The sequence below is a fragment of the Cloeon dipterum genome, chromosome X, assembly GCF_949628265.1.
Source record: "Cloeon dipterum chromosome X, ieCloDipt1.1, whole genome shotgun sequence".
NCBI lineage: Eukaryota > Metazoa > Arthropoda > Insecta > Ephemeroptera > Baetidae > Cloeon > Cloeon dipterum.
The window spans coordinates 10150926-10172387 of record NC_088790.1 but is presented as its reverse complement, the minus strand read 5'-3'; the positions used below and the strand labels follow the sequence as shown (position 1 = coordinate 10172387).

The 21462-nt window shown below is 46.6% G+C and overlaps 3 protein-coding genes across 6 annotated transcripts in view; 2 read left to right on the top strand and 1 right to left on the bottom strand.

The window, feature by feature from the left end:
* RhoGAP15B (RhoGAP_ARAP and RA_ARAPs domain-containing protein RhoGAP15B) overlaps positions 1-4529 on the top strand; it is an 11435-nt gene extending 6906 nt beyond the window's left edge. The window contains exons 6-10 of the mRNA XM_065495535.1: positions 119-352; positions 1361-1746; positions 2076-2279; positions 2634-3061; positions 3915-4529. Coding sequence (XP_065351607.1) covers positions 119-352; positions 1361-1746; positions 2076-2279; positions 2634-3061; positions 3915-4077 — 1415 coding nt within the window. The 3' untranslated portion in view covers positions 4078-4529. The remainder of the gene's footprint in view (positions 1-118; positions 353-1360; positions 1747-2075; positions 2280-2633; positions 3062-3914) is intronic.
* Positions 1-21462, top strand: part of Pgant35A (polypeptide N-acetylgalactosaminyltransferase 35A) — a 210411-nt gene that overhangs the window by 19612 nt on the left and 169337 nt on the right. The gene's annotated exons all lie outside the window — the stretch shown is intronic.
* Mical (Molecule interacting with CasL) lies at positions 4137-21462 on the bottom strand. Of its 4 annotated transcripts, none has more exons than XM_065495533.1 (20): positions 21312-21462; positions 17820-18084; positions 17412-17644; positions 17017-17355; positions 16728-16835; positions 15161-15664; positions 14507-14827; positions 14325-14447; positions 14138-14257; positions 13557-13808; positions 13095-13376; positions 12672-13044; positions 12349-12485; positions 12021-12253; positions 11475-11772; positions 8503-10008; positions 6780-8133; positions 6224-6254; positions 5763-5877; positions 4137-4860 (listed from the first exon to the last, which is right to left on the bottom strand). In XM_065495533.1, the coding sequence occupies exons 2-19, from the start codon at positions 18073-18075 to the stop codon at positions 5808-5810; spliced, it is 6540 nt and encodes a 2179-aa protein (XP_065351605.1). In that variant the 5' UTR covers positions 18076-18084; positions 21312-21462; the 3' UTR covers positions 4137-4860; positions 5763-5807. The 4 variants fall into 4 exon arrangements, 3 of the variants coding, with proteins under 3 accessions (XP_065351605.1, XP_065351603.1, XP_065351606.1); XR_010575565.1 differs by lacking the exon at positions 6224-6254 and adding an exon at positions 6138-6194 and having other exon boundaries at positions 4833-4860; XM_065495531.1 differs by lacking the exon at positions 6224-6254.

Here is a 21462-nt window from a genome sequence, read left to right as displayed (position 1 = left end):
CATGGACGAGACCTGGTCCTTTTCTGGACGAGGTTACCGGACCGCGAGTTGTTCGCTATCAGGGGATTGTTGCTCATCTCAAAAGAGATCTTGGATTATTTTTTCTTCGCGATTGCAGTCAAGGACGGCGACCACCAGGATGGCATCATAGCCGGGCAGGAGCTGTTCGTGGTGCAGCTTGGTAACAGCAGCCTCTACCTGCAGGGACCCATGCCCAAGGCCACCGAACGCTGGCGCCTCGCCATCCAGAGTGCCATCCTCAGGAACGGCAAGTCCCTCAGGGAGCAACAACTCACCGTCAATGACGTCGTTGCCCTTGTCGAAATGTGCACAAACTTTGTCATCACTAATGGTAAGAATTTTGAGGCTTTTAATCTTAAACGGGACAATATTTTAAAGTTTTGACTGATATGCATGAAAAACGTATCAACAAAAGGTTATTAATCTAAATGTAGTATATAATTTGGAACTTTGAGAATGAAGTAAATTTCCGAGTTTAATTTATTTTTCCGCTTCAGAAATAAATTCATAGATATAAAATGAGCTAACTTGAAAACAACTTTGAAATTTCAGTTGATAGAACTTGGGTCTGGGAATAAAATCCTGAAAATTGCAAAAAACGCTCAAATCAAACACCAATTTTGAATTAAATCCATTTGGTGCTTGGATTTATGGGAAATAGGCTTGATCGTGGAAGAAAGAATCACATAGATGGATTTGGGATGCGTTTGAAGCTAATTCTTGTGGTTTTATAGTTTCTGCTCATCTTTCTCAGCTATTAAGCCAATAATTTCAACTTTTCTGGCGATTCTACCTGATTTTAGTTTCTAAAAAGGCCTAAAGTAAATTCCAGACTTGTTCCAACTGTTGTACCTCGACGGTTGACAGGACAAAAAATGTTTAGAAAATATTTTCTTTCAGGAAATAAAAAAATGACCAAACTTGGCTTTTAACCACCTGTTTCTGATCAGAAAAAGAACAAAATTGAAATGACTTGATCAAGCAACTAAAAAATCGTGATAATTGTAGGACCTAATTTCATGGATATATTTTCAATCAGCTCAAACAAATCTTTTTCTTTTTCTAGAACCACCAGGTTTCAGAAAGTAACTTTTTAATTAGTTGAAAAATCGTCTCAAAATGTAATTTTTGTAGAGAAGTTTCTAATGCACCACAAATGTAGCCCGTTTTGTAGACGATTTTGAGTGCTTGTTGAGGCTCCAAATACGGTTTCAGGTGTGGCCCAAAGTTTCTAAATTACGTATGGTTCTCACGCTCTTTCGGTGTCCAAACGAAAATCAGACGCACCCTGAGAAAAAATCCCAAAGATAGCGATTTTATTAAAATTTGAACTGTGCAGGCATCACGTCCGAGGGGATCTACCGGCTGGCGGGCCAGTCATCGAAGGTGACGGCACTACTAGAGGCTCTGAAGAAGAACCCGCACGAGGTGGCGTTGACGCGGGCAGAGTACAACGAGCACCTGGTGGCGTCGGCGCTGAAGCGCTTCTTTGTCGGGCTGCCGGAGCCGCTGCTGAGCAAGGAATTGATGACGTCGCTGGGCAGGGCGAAGTCGCTCGAGGCCAAGGGCCGTCTCATCAGGCACGCGCTCAACTCGGTCGCGTTCGCCACGCTGCGGAAGGTGCTCGCCCACTTGCACCTCATCACCCTTGAGCACGCCAGAAACAAGATGGACGGCAGGAACTTGGCCACCGTTTGGGCCGTTGGACTCACCCATGCCACAGATGTAAGAGCATGTTTTTTAACTGGACGAGTATAAAGAAATTTAAAAAAAATTAGGGTATTTCCATCGCTGGTTTAACCAATTGATGATTTTAAAAAATAATGCAGTAAAATGCATTTTTATATAGTTGATGAATGTCTCCCAGGCAATAACACCATATATCCTTTGACTTGTATATCTCATCAAGAGAAAAAATGCCTTAAAAAGAAGCGGAAATAGATTAAATATTAATTCCTATTTTAACTTAACTCATTTTTTCGCGACAAGGCTTATATGTAAATGTTAGACCCTGCAGGGAGAAAGGTATATACTCATTTTAATGGTATTTTCAGGCAGATATTGTGACACTGACGACATTGATAGAGGAATTTCCTGCCGTGTTTGAAGTGGACGAGGCCGAAATGCAGAAGGAAAACAAACTGCTGAGAGTACTGGAAAGACTGCACTCTGCGCCACCGCAAACTGGTGGCGCGGGCGATCTAAGAATTTGGCTTACCCTTGGCAACGCAAACTCCACAGACACGGTTCAAGTACTGGTGAGTTTCTTTCTATTCCACACTCTTCGTTAAAATGCATAATATGAAAGAAACAGACTCAAACTATGTGATCTTAACATAATATTTACTTATTTTTATGAAACAATTTGCGTCACTGACCTTTTATTGAAGAATGCTCTTTTTAACACTGAATTTTATTTAATAAAAATTGCTAATATCCTAGAAGATTTCAATTTGTATTTATATTTTGGAGAAAATTTTGGTTAAGTTATAAAACCCTTTAGTTAAGCTGACTTTTTCAGCTGTTGTTTTTTCGTAAAAACGGCTGTGAAAAATGCGAATGGACGAAACTCTTGTAAATTATCCTCTAATTGTGTGGATCACTTTTCGCAGCTGAACCCTAGCAAGACTGCGGCTGACGTGGTGCAGGAGGCGGCGGCGTCTTCGTCGTGGCAGCTGCAGGAGGTGCTGCTGGGCGGCGCGCTGTGGCGGCCGCTGCACCCTAGTGAGTTGGTGATGGAGGTGGTGGCGCGCTGGGGCTACTGGGCCGACGAAGACCGCGCGCACAACAAGCTGGTGCTCGGCCCCAGCACCTTCTACGACGAGCTGCGGCCCCTGGCGTTGCCGCCGGCCTCCGCTTACGGACAGTTCAAGTTCGCAGTGCCCGAGGTGCGCGCCTACAAGACTCGCTTTATGCAGCTGCTTGACGGCAAAGTGACCAGCGCCAAGATCAAGGGCTCCTCGCCCGTCGTCGTCGGCGAGTGGCCCATCAACAACATGTCGTGGTACCAGGGCTACGACTCCAAGCGCGGCCCCAACGGGTAAGACACAAAATAAATTCCAGCAGAGTTTGTCAAAAGAGCGGAAAATTGAAAACAAATTCTTTATATGATAATTTAGAGCTGTTTTAGGAAACAATTTATATCACGTTTTCATTCCATTGCAATTTTAAAATTTAGTATTTCTTGCACACATCTTACAAGGAAAATTTTAAAATTCGACTTTCTAGTTTTTGGTGAAACCATTGAATTTGTGGAGTCTTTCCTCATGGGAGTAACGTACGGTGGTGGAAAATTTTCTGTTTCACGATTTTAGCAAATTTAATAAATTAGCCCAAAACTTCAAAATTGATTTCAAAATACAGATTTTTCTCAAGTTAGCTCAAATTTGGTTTGTAGACGCTATTTTTTAAGACAAAAAATGGACATTTCTCACATTGGTTACAGCCGGGGATTGAAAGTTTTTAATGGTTAGTCATAGAGTAAAAAACTTAACGTGTTCTGAAAGCTGATAGAATTTCCCATTTTTTACAATGTAACCATAATTTCTTTCATAATTTTTATTTAAAAAAAATTAAGAAGTTAAAAAAATTAGTTTAAAATTGTACTTAAAAACAGAAACTTCACACATGACGTAGTAGTCAACTTGGAGATTTCGAAAACATTATCTCGAACCATTAATAAAAGCTATAAAAGCTAATTTTCTGGCAAGTCTAATAATTAAGGACTGAAAGCAGGTAATAACTCATTGATTGATTCATCTCGTCAAGTAGAGTCCACTAATAGCACAAACTGGCTTCTCAATCCACCTGTTTTTTAACCAGATGGTCAAAATTGCAAACCCTGTATTCCAGTTATTTTTTTTGTGCCTAATTAAGTATGTCAATCTTCGCAGTGACAAGAGGTGGTACCTGACGCTGGTGTCTAAGGACGGAAAGAGCGCAGCGCGCAGCAAAGAGCGGCCGTTCGTCGGGTGCACCATCGCCATGGAGCGGCGCCAGGACCTGTTGGACTGGTGCGCCAGCCTCGTGCTCTCGCAGCACCCGAACGGAATTTGAAATCTCCCCACAACAAGCATTGTGATCAGGGTCAAAAGGAAAGCAAAAGATAGGCTGAATTTTGTTACTTTGACCAGTATTTTTTTAATAATATAATTTTCAATTACAATGTAATACGCATACATACGAGGCTGAATAATTTAAATATAGACGTGTTTGTTTCTTTTATTTAGTCAGGCAATATTAGGTTATAAAAGTATGCTTTACAGACACATGTGTATTGTTGTTGTCACTACAATTCGCAACAAGCAGCATGCACAGGACTAGGTAATCAAAAATAATCGATACATTAAAAAGCAGTCTCTCGATATACAAATTGTGCTCAAAAGTAAAATTTCCGTCAACATTTTAATTGTATTGCACCGGCTGTGAAAGGCGGGTGGGTGGGCTTCGCGTTCGCGCGGGTCGAGAGAGGCGTTTCTTCAAAAGTCCGAGTAAAATCTCAGTGCCTCGCAAGGGCTCAAAAATATTTTTGTGTAAAAGCAAGAGAAGAGACAAATTCGAGAAACAAGCATGACCGAATCGGCGGATCGTAAAAAACGTAATCACAAGAGTTATCACATTGGAAGCCAGCTTTCTGAGTGTGAGAGTGATCGGCCGCACGAGAAACGAACGACAAGTCAAATTTTAAAAAAAGCAGCGGCTTCGAAGAGCAGGAAAGTGAGCGGAAAGGAGGGCCTCTCTCGTGCCGCGCCTCACACGTTCGACTCCTTCCTGAGCGGCGTCAGGCGCAGTCCCTTGGCCAACATCTGTGCCTCCAGCTCCTTGTCTTCCTCCGCGTACCTGCAACACGGGCCACGGCGCGCCATTAGCTCGGCCTCAGACTGGCAGGACGCGGCGGCTCTACCTTGACGCCGACACCACGCTCGAGGCGGCACACGGTCAAAGGTGTTTTCTCTCGCGCCCCAGCAGGCCACAATGCAAACCACGCGACCGCAATACACACCACCAACAAACTACGTCATGCAGAGTGCTAAAAGTGACTACCAAGTGCCAAACATGCCAAATAAAAGCAAACAGAAACCAGGGTTGTACCTATTAGTTGTGATGCTTCCTGCCTTGATTTGTGCCAATGTAAACTTTGATGTCAATAAATTTTATACGAAATAATAAAAAAGTCAACCATGTATAATTCATTAAAAAAATCCTTCTATTTTTAAAATCAATTATTAGGGCTGTGAATTTTAGACATTTTTTTCAGTAGAAAGTGGGACTATCTTTTGACGTTTACCGTACAAGTTAGACGATTCGTGGGTCGATTTCGACGTTTTTTTACATCCTTAAAGCCCTGGCTTAAAATGGTTTTAAGTATCATGATTTGTGCTCATTTGATGGTCCCGCAAAGATTGAAAATTAGGAAAAATCGAACGTCTTAATTTCACAGCCCTATTAGTTAGCAGAACGAAAATATGTATGAAAATACACCAGTTCACCTTCAAGATAAAGGCCAGTCTTGTTACAACTTTTAAGATTCGCATCTTTTGCCAACAAGCAGCAGAACAAATTAAAATCTAGAATATTGAACACAATAAGCAAACAGTCAAAATAAAATCTAAAAGCAGTATTGAAAAGGGAAAGTCTCTCAGGGCGTGAGGCCGGTGAGGGATAGGAGGGCGTGGTGCGTACAGAATCGGACGAGCATGTAGAGGAAGACAATAGCAAGCAACACCAACAACCATGCACACCTTTGGCGGTCCTCCTCCAGCTGGTTGGTCAGGCCGTTTCGCTGCTCAACGATCTCGAGAATCTCGCTCAGGATCTTGCCCTCCTCCTCCACGTCCCTGCTGCTCTTGTGCTCGACTGCAATGGGGAAAGAATTCGTAGAAATTAGTCACTCGTTTGCGAAAGCATAAAAGGGAAAACACGACGAAGAGAGCACAGCACATGCTTTCGAGACGAATGAGGTGTGAATCGTGGGAGTGTGTGGCACAGCAAATTAAATGATTAAAAAATCGAAAAAATATGGGCGGTGGAGGTTATTGACGACAAATTCGGCAGCTAGATTAGGAATCGCACTAACGCCAGGTGTCTGGTGAAACCTGCACCCACGCACCACTTACGAGTAATAAATCACCAAATAAACTTGACTGTGCATGGAATTTCACAATCAGTGCTTCCTAGAATCAAAACCAAACGGAAAACTTACATCAACTCATCGCAACCAACAGACGAAACGTCTGTAAAATAATGAATCCGAGAACGTAAAATATTTGACAAGAATCACGTCCAATCAGAAGGAAATTTCAATGTCTCTTCAGATTGAACGAAAATAATTATAATGGATTGCACGTCATATCCAGAGTTGTCTAGGTGCAAAAAAATTAGTTCTGGCCTCTTTTAAATCCACTGTTAAGTCAAGCGCTAAAAATTTGAAAAAACTCCAACCATTCGATTGGATAATTTATGAATTTTGCAAAATTGCAATATAAATATACTTATATTTAAAAAAAAACTAAAATATTTATTTTTTTGTTTATAAAAAAAATCATCAGGTCGCAGAAAGGTTTCAAAATTGATATTTATATTATAAATTACATAAATAAATTTACAAAATAAATTACAATTGTCAGACTTTGATTTTCGATGTTAATAATATAAGGAATGGTGTTTATACATTAAAAAACCAACTATAAGTCCATCCTTCCGGAAATAAAGTGGCAAGCCTGCGAAGAACCGAAATAAAAAATCAAAAGAGGACCCACCATCGACGGCCATGCGCTGGCGGAGGTCGGACTGGAGGCGGGCGTGACGCTCGTGCAGCTCAAGTTCCTGGGCCTTGATGGTGAGCTGGCGCTCATGTCTGCGCGCCTCGGCCAGCTGGCGCATCAGGGCGAACCACTCATGCAGCATGTCAGCCTCGTTGGCGTGCGGCGCCGCAGCCTCGCCCTTAAGTGCTTTTTCGAGTGCGACGCCGCGCTGCTCAAGCTGCCGCTGCTTCACTTCTAATTCCTCTAGCTGCCTCTTGAGCTCGTGCGCCGTGCGGAGTCGCTTCAGCTGGGCCTGTCGAGCCGCCTTCTTGGCGCTGCGGGCGCTCCTGCGAACTGAGTCCTCCACCGAGAAGCTGCGCGAGTCTTCGCCGTCGCTTGGGCTGTCCTCCTGCGCTGGAGGCGACGCTGGCGGGTAGTGTGCGGGTGGCGGAGGCACCGGCGGTCCTTTCTTCTCCTTGTCCGCGGCGGGGCTCTTGCGGAAGAGCTCCGACACGGCCTGCATGATGCTCTTGCGCCGCTCACGGCCCTGCTTTGCGCCGCCCTTGATCGGCTCCGTTTGCGCCTGTGGTTTCTTCTTGGCCCTGGGCGGCGCCACCGGCGTAGACGCGGCCGCCTCGGCCAGCAGTGCCTGCCGAATGTCGGGGCACGAGAATGCCTCAGGGTGCGTGAGCGGAGTCTCGGGCAGCCGCACGCCCGTCAGCAACACTGACGCTGGCCTTCCAGACGGTGGCATGGGCACCGGGGGAGGTGGTACAGGCGGCGGGGGCACCGGGGGCGGTGGAAGCCGTGGTGAGCCGGACGGGCTCTTGGAGCTGAGCCTCCGCCGGACGCCTTTCTGTGGGATGCGCGCCATCACCAGGTCCTCAACCAGACTTTTCTGGCGCGAGCGTTCGCGCGAGATCTGTTCAAGTTTGCGCGACGTGCTTGGTGTCGTCGCCACCGCTGCCGCCACCTGTATCTCCGCCGCCGATGAACGATGAGATGGGCTGGAGGTGCTGCTGTTCGACGAGCCGCGTCGAGCCTTACGCACGTCGATCGAATCTTTGGCGTTGCCGAACGGCGACACACGATCCTGCAGTCGATGCACGTGTGCCACATACTCGTCCTCCTGAAGCAGCCGCTCCTGCTCAGTGTCCGGTGACTTACTCTCCGTGTCCGGCGTCTTGCTCTCTGTGTTGGTGCTTGAGCTTGCCTGTGCCAGTGGCTGGTACTCCTCTACCTTGACAGAACTCTCCTCGCCATCCTCCTCGTCCTCGCTCGTGTCGACAAATTCGATGTCGTTGATTCCCTCGCCCAGGCTACTCACTGACACAGACATCACGTCCACAGGACCATTTTCCTCCTCCACCTGTTTTAAATATACTTTGATCAGATTCTTTTCATAAACAACAGAACATGCGTGTCCCTCTAATTTCTACAAAAATGTCATCAACTTCTAATTAAGAAAATATAAAAAATTTGGCTGGTAAATATGCCGAAAAACTTTGTCTTCTACTCAGTTCCGGAATACAAAGTTAGAGAAAGGGCAATTGAGGCGACATAGAATATCCTGGGTTTCGTAAATCAGCAAAGAGCATTATTAAATTCGCGAACACCTAGTAAAAGCTATTGAATGAGCAATTTATTATTGCCCTTAAGGCAGAACTATTCAAACAATGAAAAACTAACCAAAAAAATGTATTCATGCAATAAAAATCTTAATTAGTTGAACACTGACCTGCAGCGGTGGTGGTGGTGGCGGTGGCTGTTCTTCCTCTTCCACTTTTTCTGATTCGACAGATGGTTCAGGATCAGGAGCAGAAGCGAGAGGCGCGATTTGGCACTCTAAGTTGACAGCCTCAACGATGTCATCAACGGGGGCGAGCACAAGTTGCTGCTTTTCCTCGTTGGTCTCGCTGACAGTAAGCACGTCTACGTGGTCGCCGAGATCGTCGTCGTTGTCCTCCTGGGCGAGAGTGGCCAGTCGCTTGGGCCTTCGCAAGGTAACGTTGCGCGCTTCGATCTCAACATCAACGTCAAGGCTGTTCTCCTCGTGCGCCCAGTCAGAGAGCTCCGTCTCAAGCTCCTTGTCGCCCACCTCAGTGATCTCAACCCTGGGTGGAACGACGAGCGGCGCCTCTTCCACCTCCTCGGTTTCGGTACTGCTACCGCTTTCAGAGGAGGAGGAGGAAGAGGACTCACTGCTCTCCGATTCAGACTCCCCCTGCTGAAGCTGCTGCTGCTGCGCGGCCCGCCACTCAGACGCGTCCGGCACGATGATGGAGGTCTCATGAGCGGGCGAGCGCGGTCGCGGCTCATCTGAGATGTCCTTGGTCTCAAGAATGATGTCCCGGTGCTCTGCCTGCGGCGTCGCGTCTTCGTCAGGCTTTTCGCGCTCCAGGTCAGATATTTTATCGCTCTCGCGGTCTGTGTCGCGGTCCAGTTTGCGTTCCTTCTCTTCAGCCTCGGAGGAGGCGAGAATGTGCATGTTCTCGACGAGCGGCGTTTTGTCGTCGTCAAGGCGCTCCTCCGATTTGCGGCCGCAGATGTGTACGAAGCTGGACGGCACCTTTGGCAACTTGTTGAGCAGGTCGGCGCGGTTGTTGAGCAGGTTGCCGCTAGACATGCTGGTGAGCAGCGGCGACGCGGAGGTGGCCTTGTTGCTGTCCAATAGCAGCGACTGCATCGCCGGGCTGGGCTGGGCGGCTGGCTGCAGCAGCTTCTGCTGCTCTGAGATCTGGCTTACGAAGCTGCGGAAGCGCGAGTCAAGTGCTGACGCCGAGTCCGACTTGAGCACCTGTCTGCCAAAGGCTCCCGCCGCCGCCTCGCCGCCAAGCAGGTACTTCTTCTTCAGCTCGAGGCTTGTCTTGCTAGCGATGCCCTCGGTGCTCTTGACCTGCTGCAGCGGTACCATTTTCTCCTTGGCCTGCAGCTCGAGTTGCGTCGGGCGGTGCCGCAGCGCCGCCTGAGTCAACTCCATAGGCGCCGCCGCAGCTGCCCGGTTGTTGTTCTTGGCGTTATTCTTCTGCAGATACTTGTTGGGCGCCGGCTTGTTCAAATTGCCGCGTTCAATGCGGCCTGACCTGACCTGACACACTTGCAGATCTGAGTCGATAAGGATAGTCGGCAACGACGAGTCAAGCTCAAACTCTGAGTCTGTTTCGATTTCGGTAGCCAGGTTTTCCTCCTCTTGCTCGTCCTCGTCATCGGTCTCCGTCTCCGTTGACGTGCAGTCAGATCCACCCTGAAACCGTTGACAAAGCAAACATTAGCAAATTTCTACTAAGACAAAAAATGTGAGTTGAATTAGAGAAACCCAAACGAAAGCTATCGCTGAAGTTAGTCTTCTTTTCAGAAAGCAAATTAATCAACTGATCAACTGTTAAATTCTACACGAGGTTCAAACTTAACGTGTTTTTTGCCGGGTTTAGAAACGGTTGCATTTTATTGTAAACCCTACAACGCTTCGGTTTTCTTTCGATTTTCCTCATATTTTTTCAGTCAAGATTTGATTGCAACGTGGAATTTTTAATGAGCGTATTTCCTAATTACCAAAGATTCCAGTAGCCCGTTTCAAATCAAAGCTGTTGATAAATTCCAATTGTTAGGACGATATAAACCGTTAGATGTGTATTCAAAAGCATATATTTCGATTGGAATGCTACGGTTGAATCCAATTTAGAAATATGTGGTAGTAATGCAAGTGTTTTTTGCTAGCTTTGCGGTCCTGACTGAAAAACTATTCTTTTAGTGAAAATCACTTCCTGGAATAGCCAATTTAGGCGTGAATTAAAATTTTAATTCACCATCTATCAGCCTTTCACAATTTCTTGTGGTAATACTAAAGGAAATTATAGCAATGATAGCATTTATCATATCAATGGAACTTTAAAACTATAAGACTAATTTCCCCTTTAAAATTTCAATAAATTAATCCTTGTATAATTATATAGTTCCCCCTTATCAGATCTTTAAGTATTTGTTTTGTGTTGTGGAAGGATAGTGAAGACCAGAACTCCTATGATTCACTCTTAACAAACGGGCTGGGATGCAATGAAAACGGCAGCCCAGCGATGGATGGGGACAAAACAAAACTACGGTTAGTCGAGTCGGGTCAGGGAGGCGAGACTACGATTGTTCGTGGATGAGTCACAAACATGCCAATGCCAGCCATGGTCAGGTTTCGAGCTGTCAGCACAAAAGCCGCACACACGGGCACACAGCAGGCCGTTTCATTACCTTCCCACCCCGACCTACGACCCGCGGCTACATCAGGCAGCATGAGTCCCGCTTCTTGCTGCGGTCGGGCGAAATAGCCGCATCGCGCACACCCTTTGTAATGTCACTAACGGCCCTGTCCCCGAGAAAGTCGCGGCTCAAATACTTGTTTTTCTTGGGCTTGTAAGAGCGGCTAGAACTATTAGAGGAGGAGGGGAAGAGCTCGGACGGTTTCAGCGTCTCTTTTGTGTCCACGTTGGGCGAGTCAAGGGCAGAGAGGAACTCGTCCAGCTCAAGGATCTCGCCCTCGTCCAGGCAGGCCAGCTGGAACTCGTCATCAGAGTCCAGGGCCGGCGGCTGCGGCGAGGGGCTTTTCGCCGCCTCGTCCGCCTGCCTTGGTGCGAGGTAGCTTGTCTCGCAGACGGAAATCGCGGTGGCCACGAACATCCCCTGACCCGACTGTGCCGCGGCGGCTTCAGTTTCAACACCAACCTCACTATCCTCCTCGCGGCGACGCTTGGCTCGCTCAAGCAGCCGTTCCTTCTGGCGCAGCAGCTCGCGCGCCACCGCATCGCCTTCAGTGGCTGTCGAACTGTCGTCCTCGTCTTCAGCATCGTCGCGTTCGCAGCTCCATTCAGAGCTCTCAGCCTCGTCACTGAACTCGCTGGCTGACTGACGCGAGTAGCGCTGCTTCCACGACTCTGCCAGCTGCCGCGTCCCCTCTACGCTCAACGCGTCGTCATCGTCAATCGCCTCCTCGAATGCCTCCGCGTCCTCATCGTCCGAGTCACTGAACAAAAATATTACACCAACTTGTTAACCAGAAATATATAAGGAAACATTAATATTCAAATAGCTAAAATTATGGAAAACTGTTTCAAGTGAGATAAAAATCGTTTTAATATTTTAAATGATCTTATATCGGTTGTTTTTTTAATATAGAGATAATTTATTCATATATTTTTTCTAAATTTAAAATTAAAACTTAAAATCCTTCAACGAGTTAGCAAATATACTTGAATCGGAAATGATACTAACGTTGCACTGTCGGACTGGTCGTCACTAGAGTCACAAGACACGCGGAAGTTGTGGTCGGTCCAGGCTTCCTCGTCCATCTCAGCCAGTCCAGATGCGGGCCTGGCCATTAAGTCCTCTTCGTCTGAGCCAGCCAGATTTTCAAAGCCGACCCGCTCTGGCGTGACGCCGATTGTGGGGATCGCGTCAGCCTGATCCTCGGCACTTGGAACTGCCAGGTGTTCGGTAAATGCAGTCTGCAAATAGGCGCACAGTTGAATAAAAAATAAAAAGCTGAAGATGTGGCAAAGTTTCTCATCAAAACAACCTCTAAAAGTTATCTTGCACTTACCTCTTCCGCGGCGGCTGCCTTTAAGTCTTCAGATTTTCTTCTAGCTCGTGCACCGCGAATGTAGCCAGGAATGCCAAAGTGATTGATGCACACGAAGCGGCTGCCATAGCGACCGTCGCGGTCGAAAGCGTAATTATCTAAAGAAAATTAATTTATGCATCAATTTTCTGTCTAGTATTCTTTTAAGGGAAACAAAAGTTTAAAATATGGAAAAATATCAATTAAAATTTGCTGCTAATTTAACTACTTAAGATTGAACTTTTGTTTGATTAATGTTTTGAACTTGAAAATCAGTCTGTGAACAGCTTTTAAGATTTGCTTACTTAGCCTGAGCGTGGTGCCGCAGTACTCGCAGCGGAAGCAGCCTCTGTGAAAGAGCAGGCCTTCTGCGGTGAGCTGCTCCATGAGGTAGACCTTTTTGCAGCAGAAGTGGCAGTCGGAGGCCTGCTGGGCGACTGCGAAGGCGCTTTTCGAGCCTGACTTCTGCAATGGCAGCGCCTCGCTGGGCTCCTGCTTTTTGGCTAGCTGCTCGGCCATTGCAGACACCTTGTTTGAGCCTCTGGGGCCGCTCGGGTCGAGCACGCTGCCTTCGCGTATCTGGCGGTCCAGCTTTTTCAGCGTTGAGTCGATTTCGCGGAATTTAGCCGCCTCATCCTCCTTGCTCCGGCCCTTTAGCTTACTCTGCATCATCGAGATCTGCAAAATTTTGTTGTTAAAATAAAATTTTGAGCGTGAGATCAACCTACCTTGTCGAGGAACTTGTCGTGATTCCACTTTGGCACTTTCTCACCGCCATGCGTCTTGCCCTTGGCCATTCGATTCTCCTCCATTTTTTTCTCGATCTCAGCAATGTTCCAGTCGTTCTTATCGATTCGGCCGATTGCCCTGCGCAAATCCTTAGGCTTTTTCTCACACACGGCGTTGCCGTCCTTGAATTTTGCTTCGAGCTCTTTGATTCTGCCACTGAACTTTTCGTCTGGCTGTCCAGATCTCTTCGCTATCTCACTCATGAATCGGTTTTCTCGATCCTGCAACGGCAATGATATGTCATTCTCACATCCCACAAGAAGGCAAAAAAGAGTTATTGTACACTAAAAAACACTATCGTTAAACGAATATAGAATCAAGACATTCGCTTAGTAAAAATCACGCTTGGAGCTCAGCCAAACAGAGTTAGGAACACGCAGACACAATCAGCTTGTGCTCACTGGGCAATAGATCATCTGGCGCTCGAGCTGTTTGACCCTGTCTTTGAAATGCGGCGCGTGCTGCCGGTAGACGGTGAGCGAAAAGTCCTCGGTCTTTTCCTCACGCGGCTCGTCATAAAAGTTGCCTACCGACTGCATGCGCCGCATATTCTCGACAAACTTCTGCGAAGTAAGGTGGCGCATCATGCGCCGCCTCTGCATCCGATCCTCGCGGTTCCGATCCAACTCTTCTCTGCGAGACGTCGACGGCTCCTTTTCACAGCCGCGTTCAGTAATTAATTTTATTTAAAAAAATAATAAATTAAAGGGTAGACGCTTGTTGTAACCTTTTTTTACAGCATTTATAAGCTGATAAGAGAGCTTTAAAATAAGCGTGTAAATTGTCAGCCACGCAAGCCACTAGCAAAAATGCTTAGCCACCGGGCAAAAACCAGTTCAGCCAGCCGCCACCTTAAATTACGAGGCTGAGACCTCTAGATATAATATAACTTCAGTTTTTTTTTTAAATTAAAGGACTGATAATTTCAGAGTTTGGAAATAAAAATCTCCAAAGAGATTGCAATAAATGGGTTACAACTTACAGCGTCGTGACTTTTCCGCTTCCTCATCTGTCTCTTTGGCTCCCTCTCAAGACTGGCTCGCTTTTTCGGACTTTTACCGATAGACTTTCGCGGCGCGACCAGAATCTCCTCTATCTCCTCCTGCGAAGACGACAAACGAGATATTAAACACACTTGATGCTTTATCACGCCGAGATATCTAATTTACAATGGCAGACTTGGCATGCTTAATGTGCGGTATCTCTCCACGGAACGCGTCGTACACCTGACCCAGGTAGGTGATGATGGCGTCGCTGTTTTCGCCGCTCGCCCATTCCTCAGCCTTGATAATCTGCGAGCAAACAGCAGCACTGAGCAAATACACGGCGCCGAGCAATCAATTCTGCTTACCGGTTTGATTTGCGCTTCTTTCTCGAGTACATTGAATGCAAGCTGCAGGTTGAGCACGCTCTCGTCGGCCCGCAGCGCGGCCAGGTCGACCAGCTGTGGCCGGTACCTATGCACCAAGGTGCACAGTGTGCGACCGTCGCTGAAGCAGGCGGCCAGGTCATCACCCACCTGCACATCGTCGTACACAGCCATCTGCCGCTTGAGCCACGACACAAGCACAGCACTCGCCACCTCAACCTCACGCCGACGCTTCTTCACTGGCTGCACGCTTGAGCACAATTCCACGCCTGCCGGGTTGTCAGTCGTCAGCAGGTTACGAACCTGGCAAAAAAGCAAACTTAATTATTTGCAAGCAAACGGTTCGTTTTACATTTAGTGCGTCATATTTGGAATGTTCACATAAATCTTTGGATTTAATTAGCTCTGTGAATAAAGAGAGCGATATTAGCTAGGCCCCTTAAAAAACAAATTAATATTACGACAAAAATATTTGAATAAGTTTTAAGTGACACACCGCAAAGATTAAAATTTTGAGTTAATTTTGATCTGATGTAAACCAAGGCAAATATTATTCGTAAAAAATAATTTAACTCTACAAACAATTCAAGCAGTTAAAAATATTATTCAATGAAATGTTGAATTGCGAGTGATTACCTGTGCGGGCAGGACGGCCCTGATGTTGAGGTTGGGGTACCTGGTTTGTGGCTCGAGGGTGTAGGCGTTGAAGTCCTTGTTGAGGTTTTCAGGCGTTGTCTGGCCGAGCAAGCGGTAAATGCTTTCGCGTTCGGCAACAACTTCAAGAGGCGTGGCGACGCCACTGCCCCACGAACGCACCGCCCAGCAGGCGTCGAGGGAGCTGAGGAAACCGCGCGCACAGCCTGAACCGGTGGGCCAGAAGGGCTCGAGTAGGCTGTCGCCAACCAGCTGCATCAGCAGTCGGTGGCCGTGTCGTTCAACCACCCTGCTCGCGTTCTCGGCCGCGTACATGGACGTGAAGTCGAACATGGCCACGTCTGGCTTCCCATAGTGGTTCACCGCAAACTCCAGGTGCGGCAGCTGGTACTGCGTGCTGAAGTCTGCCGCCTCCCTTGCGTACTCCATCAAAGCTTCCTTGTCCACGTTGTCAGGGTGTAGCAACCGAGCTGTATCGGGTTGGTCCTTCAAATTCAAATTTTTAGCATCGTGTTTACAGAATAACAACAACTACTTTACTGCCAAAATTTATTTTTAAATTGTGTAATATTTTAAATTGAGCAACAAAAATTGTGCTGTGAAACACTCAAAGACAAACGAGTTATCAAAAATTTCCTATGCTTGCTGATAATCTTCCGCCAAAACTAAAGTGCATTCCAAGAATAAACCAGCCCGTTGGCTCGCATTGTTAAGGCATTCTCAGGAGTGTCAAAGCAATGGGAGGTATTTGAGCAGTTCGGAGTTCTAATACTGGCTACCCAATGTCAGAGATGGTAAAAAGTGGTTAGTTTAGTGACTCGAAAAGCTCAAATTGCTCAACGGGCTGGGAGGCGCACCGGCGCCGACTCGCTACTTGCTGGTTTGCACCTTTCCAGCATGCGTGATTTGGCTTCACGGGACAAATGTCTAGCGTTTCAATGCAGTCCTCGGTGCGGAGGCAAGTGGCCCTTGAGTGGGCTGGGTCCCTGTGCGGCCTGGTGCGCCCATGTTATCCGTTCGCGGTGTTATTGGGACCCGGGTTTCAGCATTCGTGCTAGTGCAGTGCGCGCCCTTCCCGGTCCTCGGACAGGGATAAAAATAGAAAAAAATTCTTTAAAGGAACATTTCTCCAAGAGGTAGTGAACCGATTTCTCACTCTCTTTTAATGATTATGTTGTTAAACGAGTTATATGTGTGGATACTGCAATTTAAAGCGCAAAATAGACCTGCTAAGCCAGAATGAAGACCAATTTGAATCTAATTACGTGCCCAATTCCAAAAAACCTATTAAATCTTTTTTAAAAAAAGTCATTACAATTTTCGGATAATTATATATACACTGTTTAAAATTTTGATTTTAAGACAAATTTCCCAAACACCATAGAGTAAAATCAATTTCAATGGTTCTGTTCTTGGTGACACTGGCAGAAAATGGTGTGAAAACGAGAGTGCTTCCAAAGTGAGCGATACCGTCAAGCGCTATACAGGATTATCAGTTTGGAAGCCACCAAAAGGCTAAACACACTGAAAATTTGATCTAGAAACTCACCGATATTATGACACCCTTGTCGATGAGGCTGTTCTTCTTGGCCGTCATGACAAAGTAGTGCGTGTCGTCCTTGTAGTAGACGATGTTTTCGAGGTCAATGCCGGTAGCCTGTCAAACACGCCACGCGGCTCTCGTTAGTCTTATTGCCTGCCCCACTGCATTACGGATGGGGTACAATCGCGAGCGCTATCAGCAGAATGGGTGTGTTTTGCTTCTACTGAACACGCCAACGAAAAATAACTGGCGAATAACGATAGCGGCAATGCGCCATTCAAAGAGATTGGATTACCTCATAGAGGTCGCGGAAGAATTTTTGATTGAAAATAAACGCGACGCCAGAGATTTCCTCGACGCGGGCCTCCGCCTCGGAGCGCTTGTTGATGAAATTGGCTGTGATGGCGATGGCCAGCTTTCCGCGGAACTCCTTGCGGCCGAAGCCCTCGAGCGTGTTGCGCTTTCCGTCGGCACCGATCAGGCAGTTGAACTCAAACTGCGAGGCCGGGTGGTCCTCAGGACTCGTTTCAGCCCGCCAGCCAAAGCTCGAGTCGACAGGTGGCACAAGGCTCTCAAAGGACACGCCGACGTGCAGCTCAACGCCTAGCAGCAGCGCCACTTTCAGCAGAATCACCTGCGCACCAGAGGAATGAAAAACTTTCCAGAAATGGGTAACCATTGAAAACGGACCTGCAGCTGCCTGATGCTGATGTGGTCGATGGCGCCAGCACAGAACTTGCCGAAGAACTTCTTTGCGCCGAGCGAGCGCAGGTCGTGGATCACGAAGGGCCACAGGTGGAGCACGTTGTTTCGCGAGATCCGGTCTCGCTTCTCAAGCACCACCACCTTGGCGCCGAGCAGCTGCGCCTCGATCGCCGCCCGCAGGCCACACGGGCCCGCACCGATGATCAGCACTCTCGTTCCTGAAACATCCATCCCCAGTTAGCAACGGGTAAAACCATTCCATCCTTTAAATTAAGACAAAATAATTGGTTGCCATGGTTGCCATAGTGATGTCAAAAAAATTTGCAGACAGTTTTAGTATCTCGAATGACCAGCTTGTAGCATTAAGTGAAAATTAAGATACGGTCTATATACCTTCGCTGGCAGTGCCGCGCGCGTAGCACTTGTGCGCAACGCGTTTGTCGAATTTAGCCCATAGCGCCTGCGCACGCCACGAGCGCAGCTTTCCTTTGAGTTGCGGGTAAAAGTGGGGGAAGGGAGCGGGGCGCAGGCGTAGTAGTTCGCACAGGTGCCGGTGCAGCGTCAGGACCGTCTTGAGCGTCGACGCCGAGCAGAACTGGTCGAACACGTCCGACGCCAGCGCCGCGTCTGGCGACGACTTGCGCTCCATTTCGCCCACCTGCAACGTGAATAAACAATTTTAATTAAAATTTAAATGAAGCAATGCGCTTGGAATTAAGGTTCAAAATGAGAACCAGATGAGTAGCACGAATGTTGGAAATGCTTATGATTTAAAACATAAAATGGTGATATATCTTTTCGGAGGAAACTTATTTCATATGGACTTTAAAGTAAGTTATGGAACCAAGACTGGTTGTCTTTTTTATCAACCTAATAAAGAGCAAATTTTGCGAAAAATCTATTTTTAGTGAAAACCGTACAATTCCTTACCTGAAGAACCGAAAGAGACATTGATCACCAAAAAGTTCAGAGTTAAATGTAAAGAATATAAACGACGCTCAATTGAGCACTCTGATTGCGTCTGTCCTTTGAATTGACGTAAAAATGTGTATTGAATTTGGTTCCTTAAAAATAAAAAATGAAGCGTTAGAATAACAACTCTACTGGAGCGCCTAAGTTAGCAAACGTTTTGTCGATCGATTGGAACAACAATGACGAAGAATTATTTATGCTTGTTTGATGTTTGCTACGTGAATGAGCCCCCAATAATGATAATTCGTGTAATGTTGTTGTTATGGTATGGCTCGCTTCTTTCCTGGACATGGAACGATTGATTTTAATCACGCGACCTTGGAATTTCTTGGAAACCTTGTCCAAATGACTGAAAGGACCGATTTCCAGGTGTTATATTATGTTTGTTTAATCTCACATTTAGTCAAAATACATTACAGTATCACAGGTCAATTACAAAAAGGAAGCATGTGAGAATGGGCGACACTTTTGTTAAACAAGTAAATAAAGATTACTGTGAAACTAAATAAGACTCTGTCAACAGTGAGCTCAGACTAGGAAATAATATCAAAATGACACCACAGCAAAGTTTCAATGAAATAACAATCTCAAAAGCTTGAAACTAATTCCAGACAGATATTGAATCGACCTGGGGAGAAAGCTCCCTTGAGCGCGTAACAAAAGAATGAATGAGTGGTGAATGTGAATTGGAAGGTGCGGCGATCGAGTTACGTCTCAATTTTCAGGGGAAACGCGACTCGGTTCGTTTTTTAGAATTAATTGGAGAGGTGCTGCATGCGTTTTCGGCCGAATCGTAATTAGCCTGGCAGTAAAACGGTGAAAAGAAATAACTGGACTGCCTTTCTTTCTGTCTTTCCGTTCCGGCGGAGGCTGATATCGAGCCAATTACTCACTGCGAGTTCTTGTTCCGACCGCAAACGATGCGCTAGCCCGGGTTTTTAACCCGCGTCCAATGCGCCGACAGACGAGCAGACGCGACGGACTTTCTGCTATTTCAAAACGACTGCATCACGTGTTTAACCATTTCGAAAATTAATGGAACATCCAACCAATCTCCCTATCTTTTAAAGTGTTTCGAGTTCTGGAGAAATACAGTTGCGGTTTCCTGCCAACTGCTTCTATTGCAGTTTGGTTTTTCTGATTTCTTTCGCAAGCGTGCTTTCCGCGTTTTCATTTGCGCGTCTCAATTTGCATGCGTTTATAGCTTTCCGCCCGGAGCGAATTTCAGCACGTCCGGCTCACGAATCTGCGCTGGTCTCGCGTGCGCCGCGATTGTGAGTCACACACGATGGCACGGAATACTCCCTTCACGGCACTCTATCATATTATTTGCCAATCGCGATAATATGAAGAGCGATTGCGAATTATCGAGAGAATCGGAGTTAGCAATATTATGTATCATCCGTCAGGGCGAGTGTTATTTATTTTTGCGCGACGGCACTGTTCCCACGAGTGTGCGAGTGCGTCTCCGCTTGGCCAGCCAAGGGTGATTGAAAGAGAAATTTAAAAGAACAAGCGTGCTATTCTTTCATTTTTCACTCTTCTCTGAATTTGCACAATTGGCGATTTAGGCATATTTATTCGCGGCACACGCTGCTGCCATTATTCTATACCCTGAGGATGCCGCAAACAAAATCGAGATTTTCGAGAGCAATTTTCGTTTCCTCGAAATCATTGCTAAGGTCTAAAATAAAAAGCAATTTCACGGCTCTTGTCACTTCAAACACTGCCTACTTTTCTGCATATTGAAACCTTACAAGCACAAGATAAGATATTTTAAGCAAGGCATAATATACAAAAACCACATACAAAATCGTTGTAAATATGTCGCACTCATGAATATTCTCAATCGGATCAAAAATTCTTACGCGAATTAGGTTTTTATAAAACCACGACTAACGTTAATTTCCCTCATTCATGACGGCTCAGATCGAGTTTCTTGTTTAAACCATATACAGAAACACTGAGTTAGGAACGTCAAACGTCACTGGTCTGACTGGAAACGTAGCAAACATTCTGTGATAATTTCTGCGGCAACTGGACCCAAACCAAACAAATAGCGTAGCCAATACGAAGACGGGCGCAAAACAAACTTAAGCCGAAGGGATTAGCATTCGCACGCGCCGAAGAAATAGTAAAAGAGACCTGACTCAGTCAGGCCCGACGGGCTTCGCTTAATCACGTTTGATTTCTCGGCGAAATGATTTGGAACACACGCACGTCTCCAACTTTTGAGAGAAATCAATAAAAACTGGATCCTCCAGCAGCATGGAAATAAATTTCACCGCGGCCGAGCATGAAATAATTTAAAATCGAGAACAAGCTCGGCTGGAGTTTTGCGTTTTTATTTTCGGTTGCAGAGGCGGTGTTTGCAAACAAGAAGAAGTCAATGTCGGCGAGATGAATAAACTCGGCAGGCGGCCCCCAAGGCCAACCCAAATATGGCAAAGTGGCAAAAAGCCAAAATTAGCGCCGCAGCCGCGGCCCAATCTTCCCCGTGAGCGCAGATATACCTCCACCGGGCTCCGCGTGAAATTATATTAGCACCGAGGGGGCCTCAAACATGCAATATCACTCTCGGCTTGAATTTTATCAGCTCTGATTCTTAATTGCACCAAATTGCGCTTGATTACTGTTGTCGAGGATCATGTTACACCGTTCTCCACGGTTTGCAGAAATAATTTTCCAACAAACGTACAACCCACAAGGAACTGTGACCTCGCACCAGCTGGCCACTTTCGTTTCAACCGCACTTTTCAGTGAGGCTTTTCACGGTCAATGGCTATAACCTGCCGAAATGTCAATAAATCGACCTTTTGACAGTGGAGCAGAGCGGGTCGGAGGCGCGGCGCAAAGGTCCGATTTCTCGCCTGGCGTCTGGACGAGGCGGATGTTTCGGCCTCCTCCACTCACCTGCGACTATTCTTCCATGCAGTCGCGACGAATTCGCCTTGTCAGTCGGCAACTCGGCAGCTGATCGCGGCGAAAACAGCAGCTCACTGCTCCACTCGACCTGCACACTCGGCCATCTTGGCAGTTTTCTTTCTCACTCACTGGTCTCTCC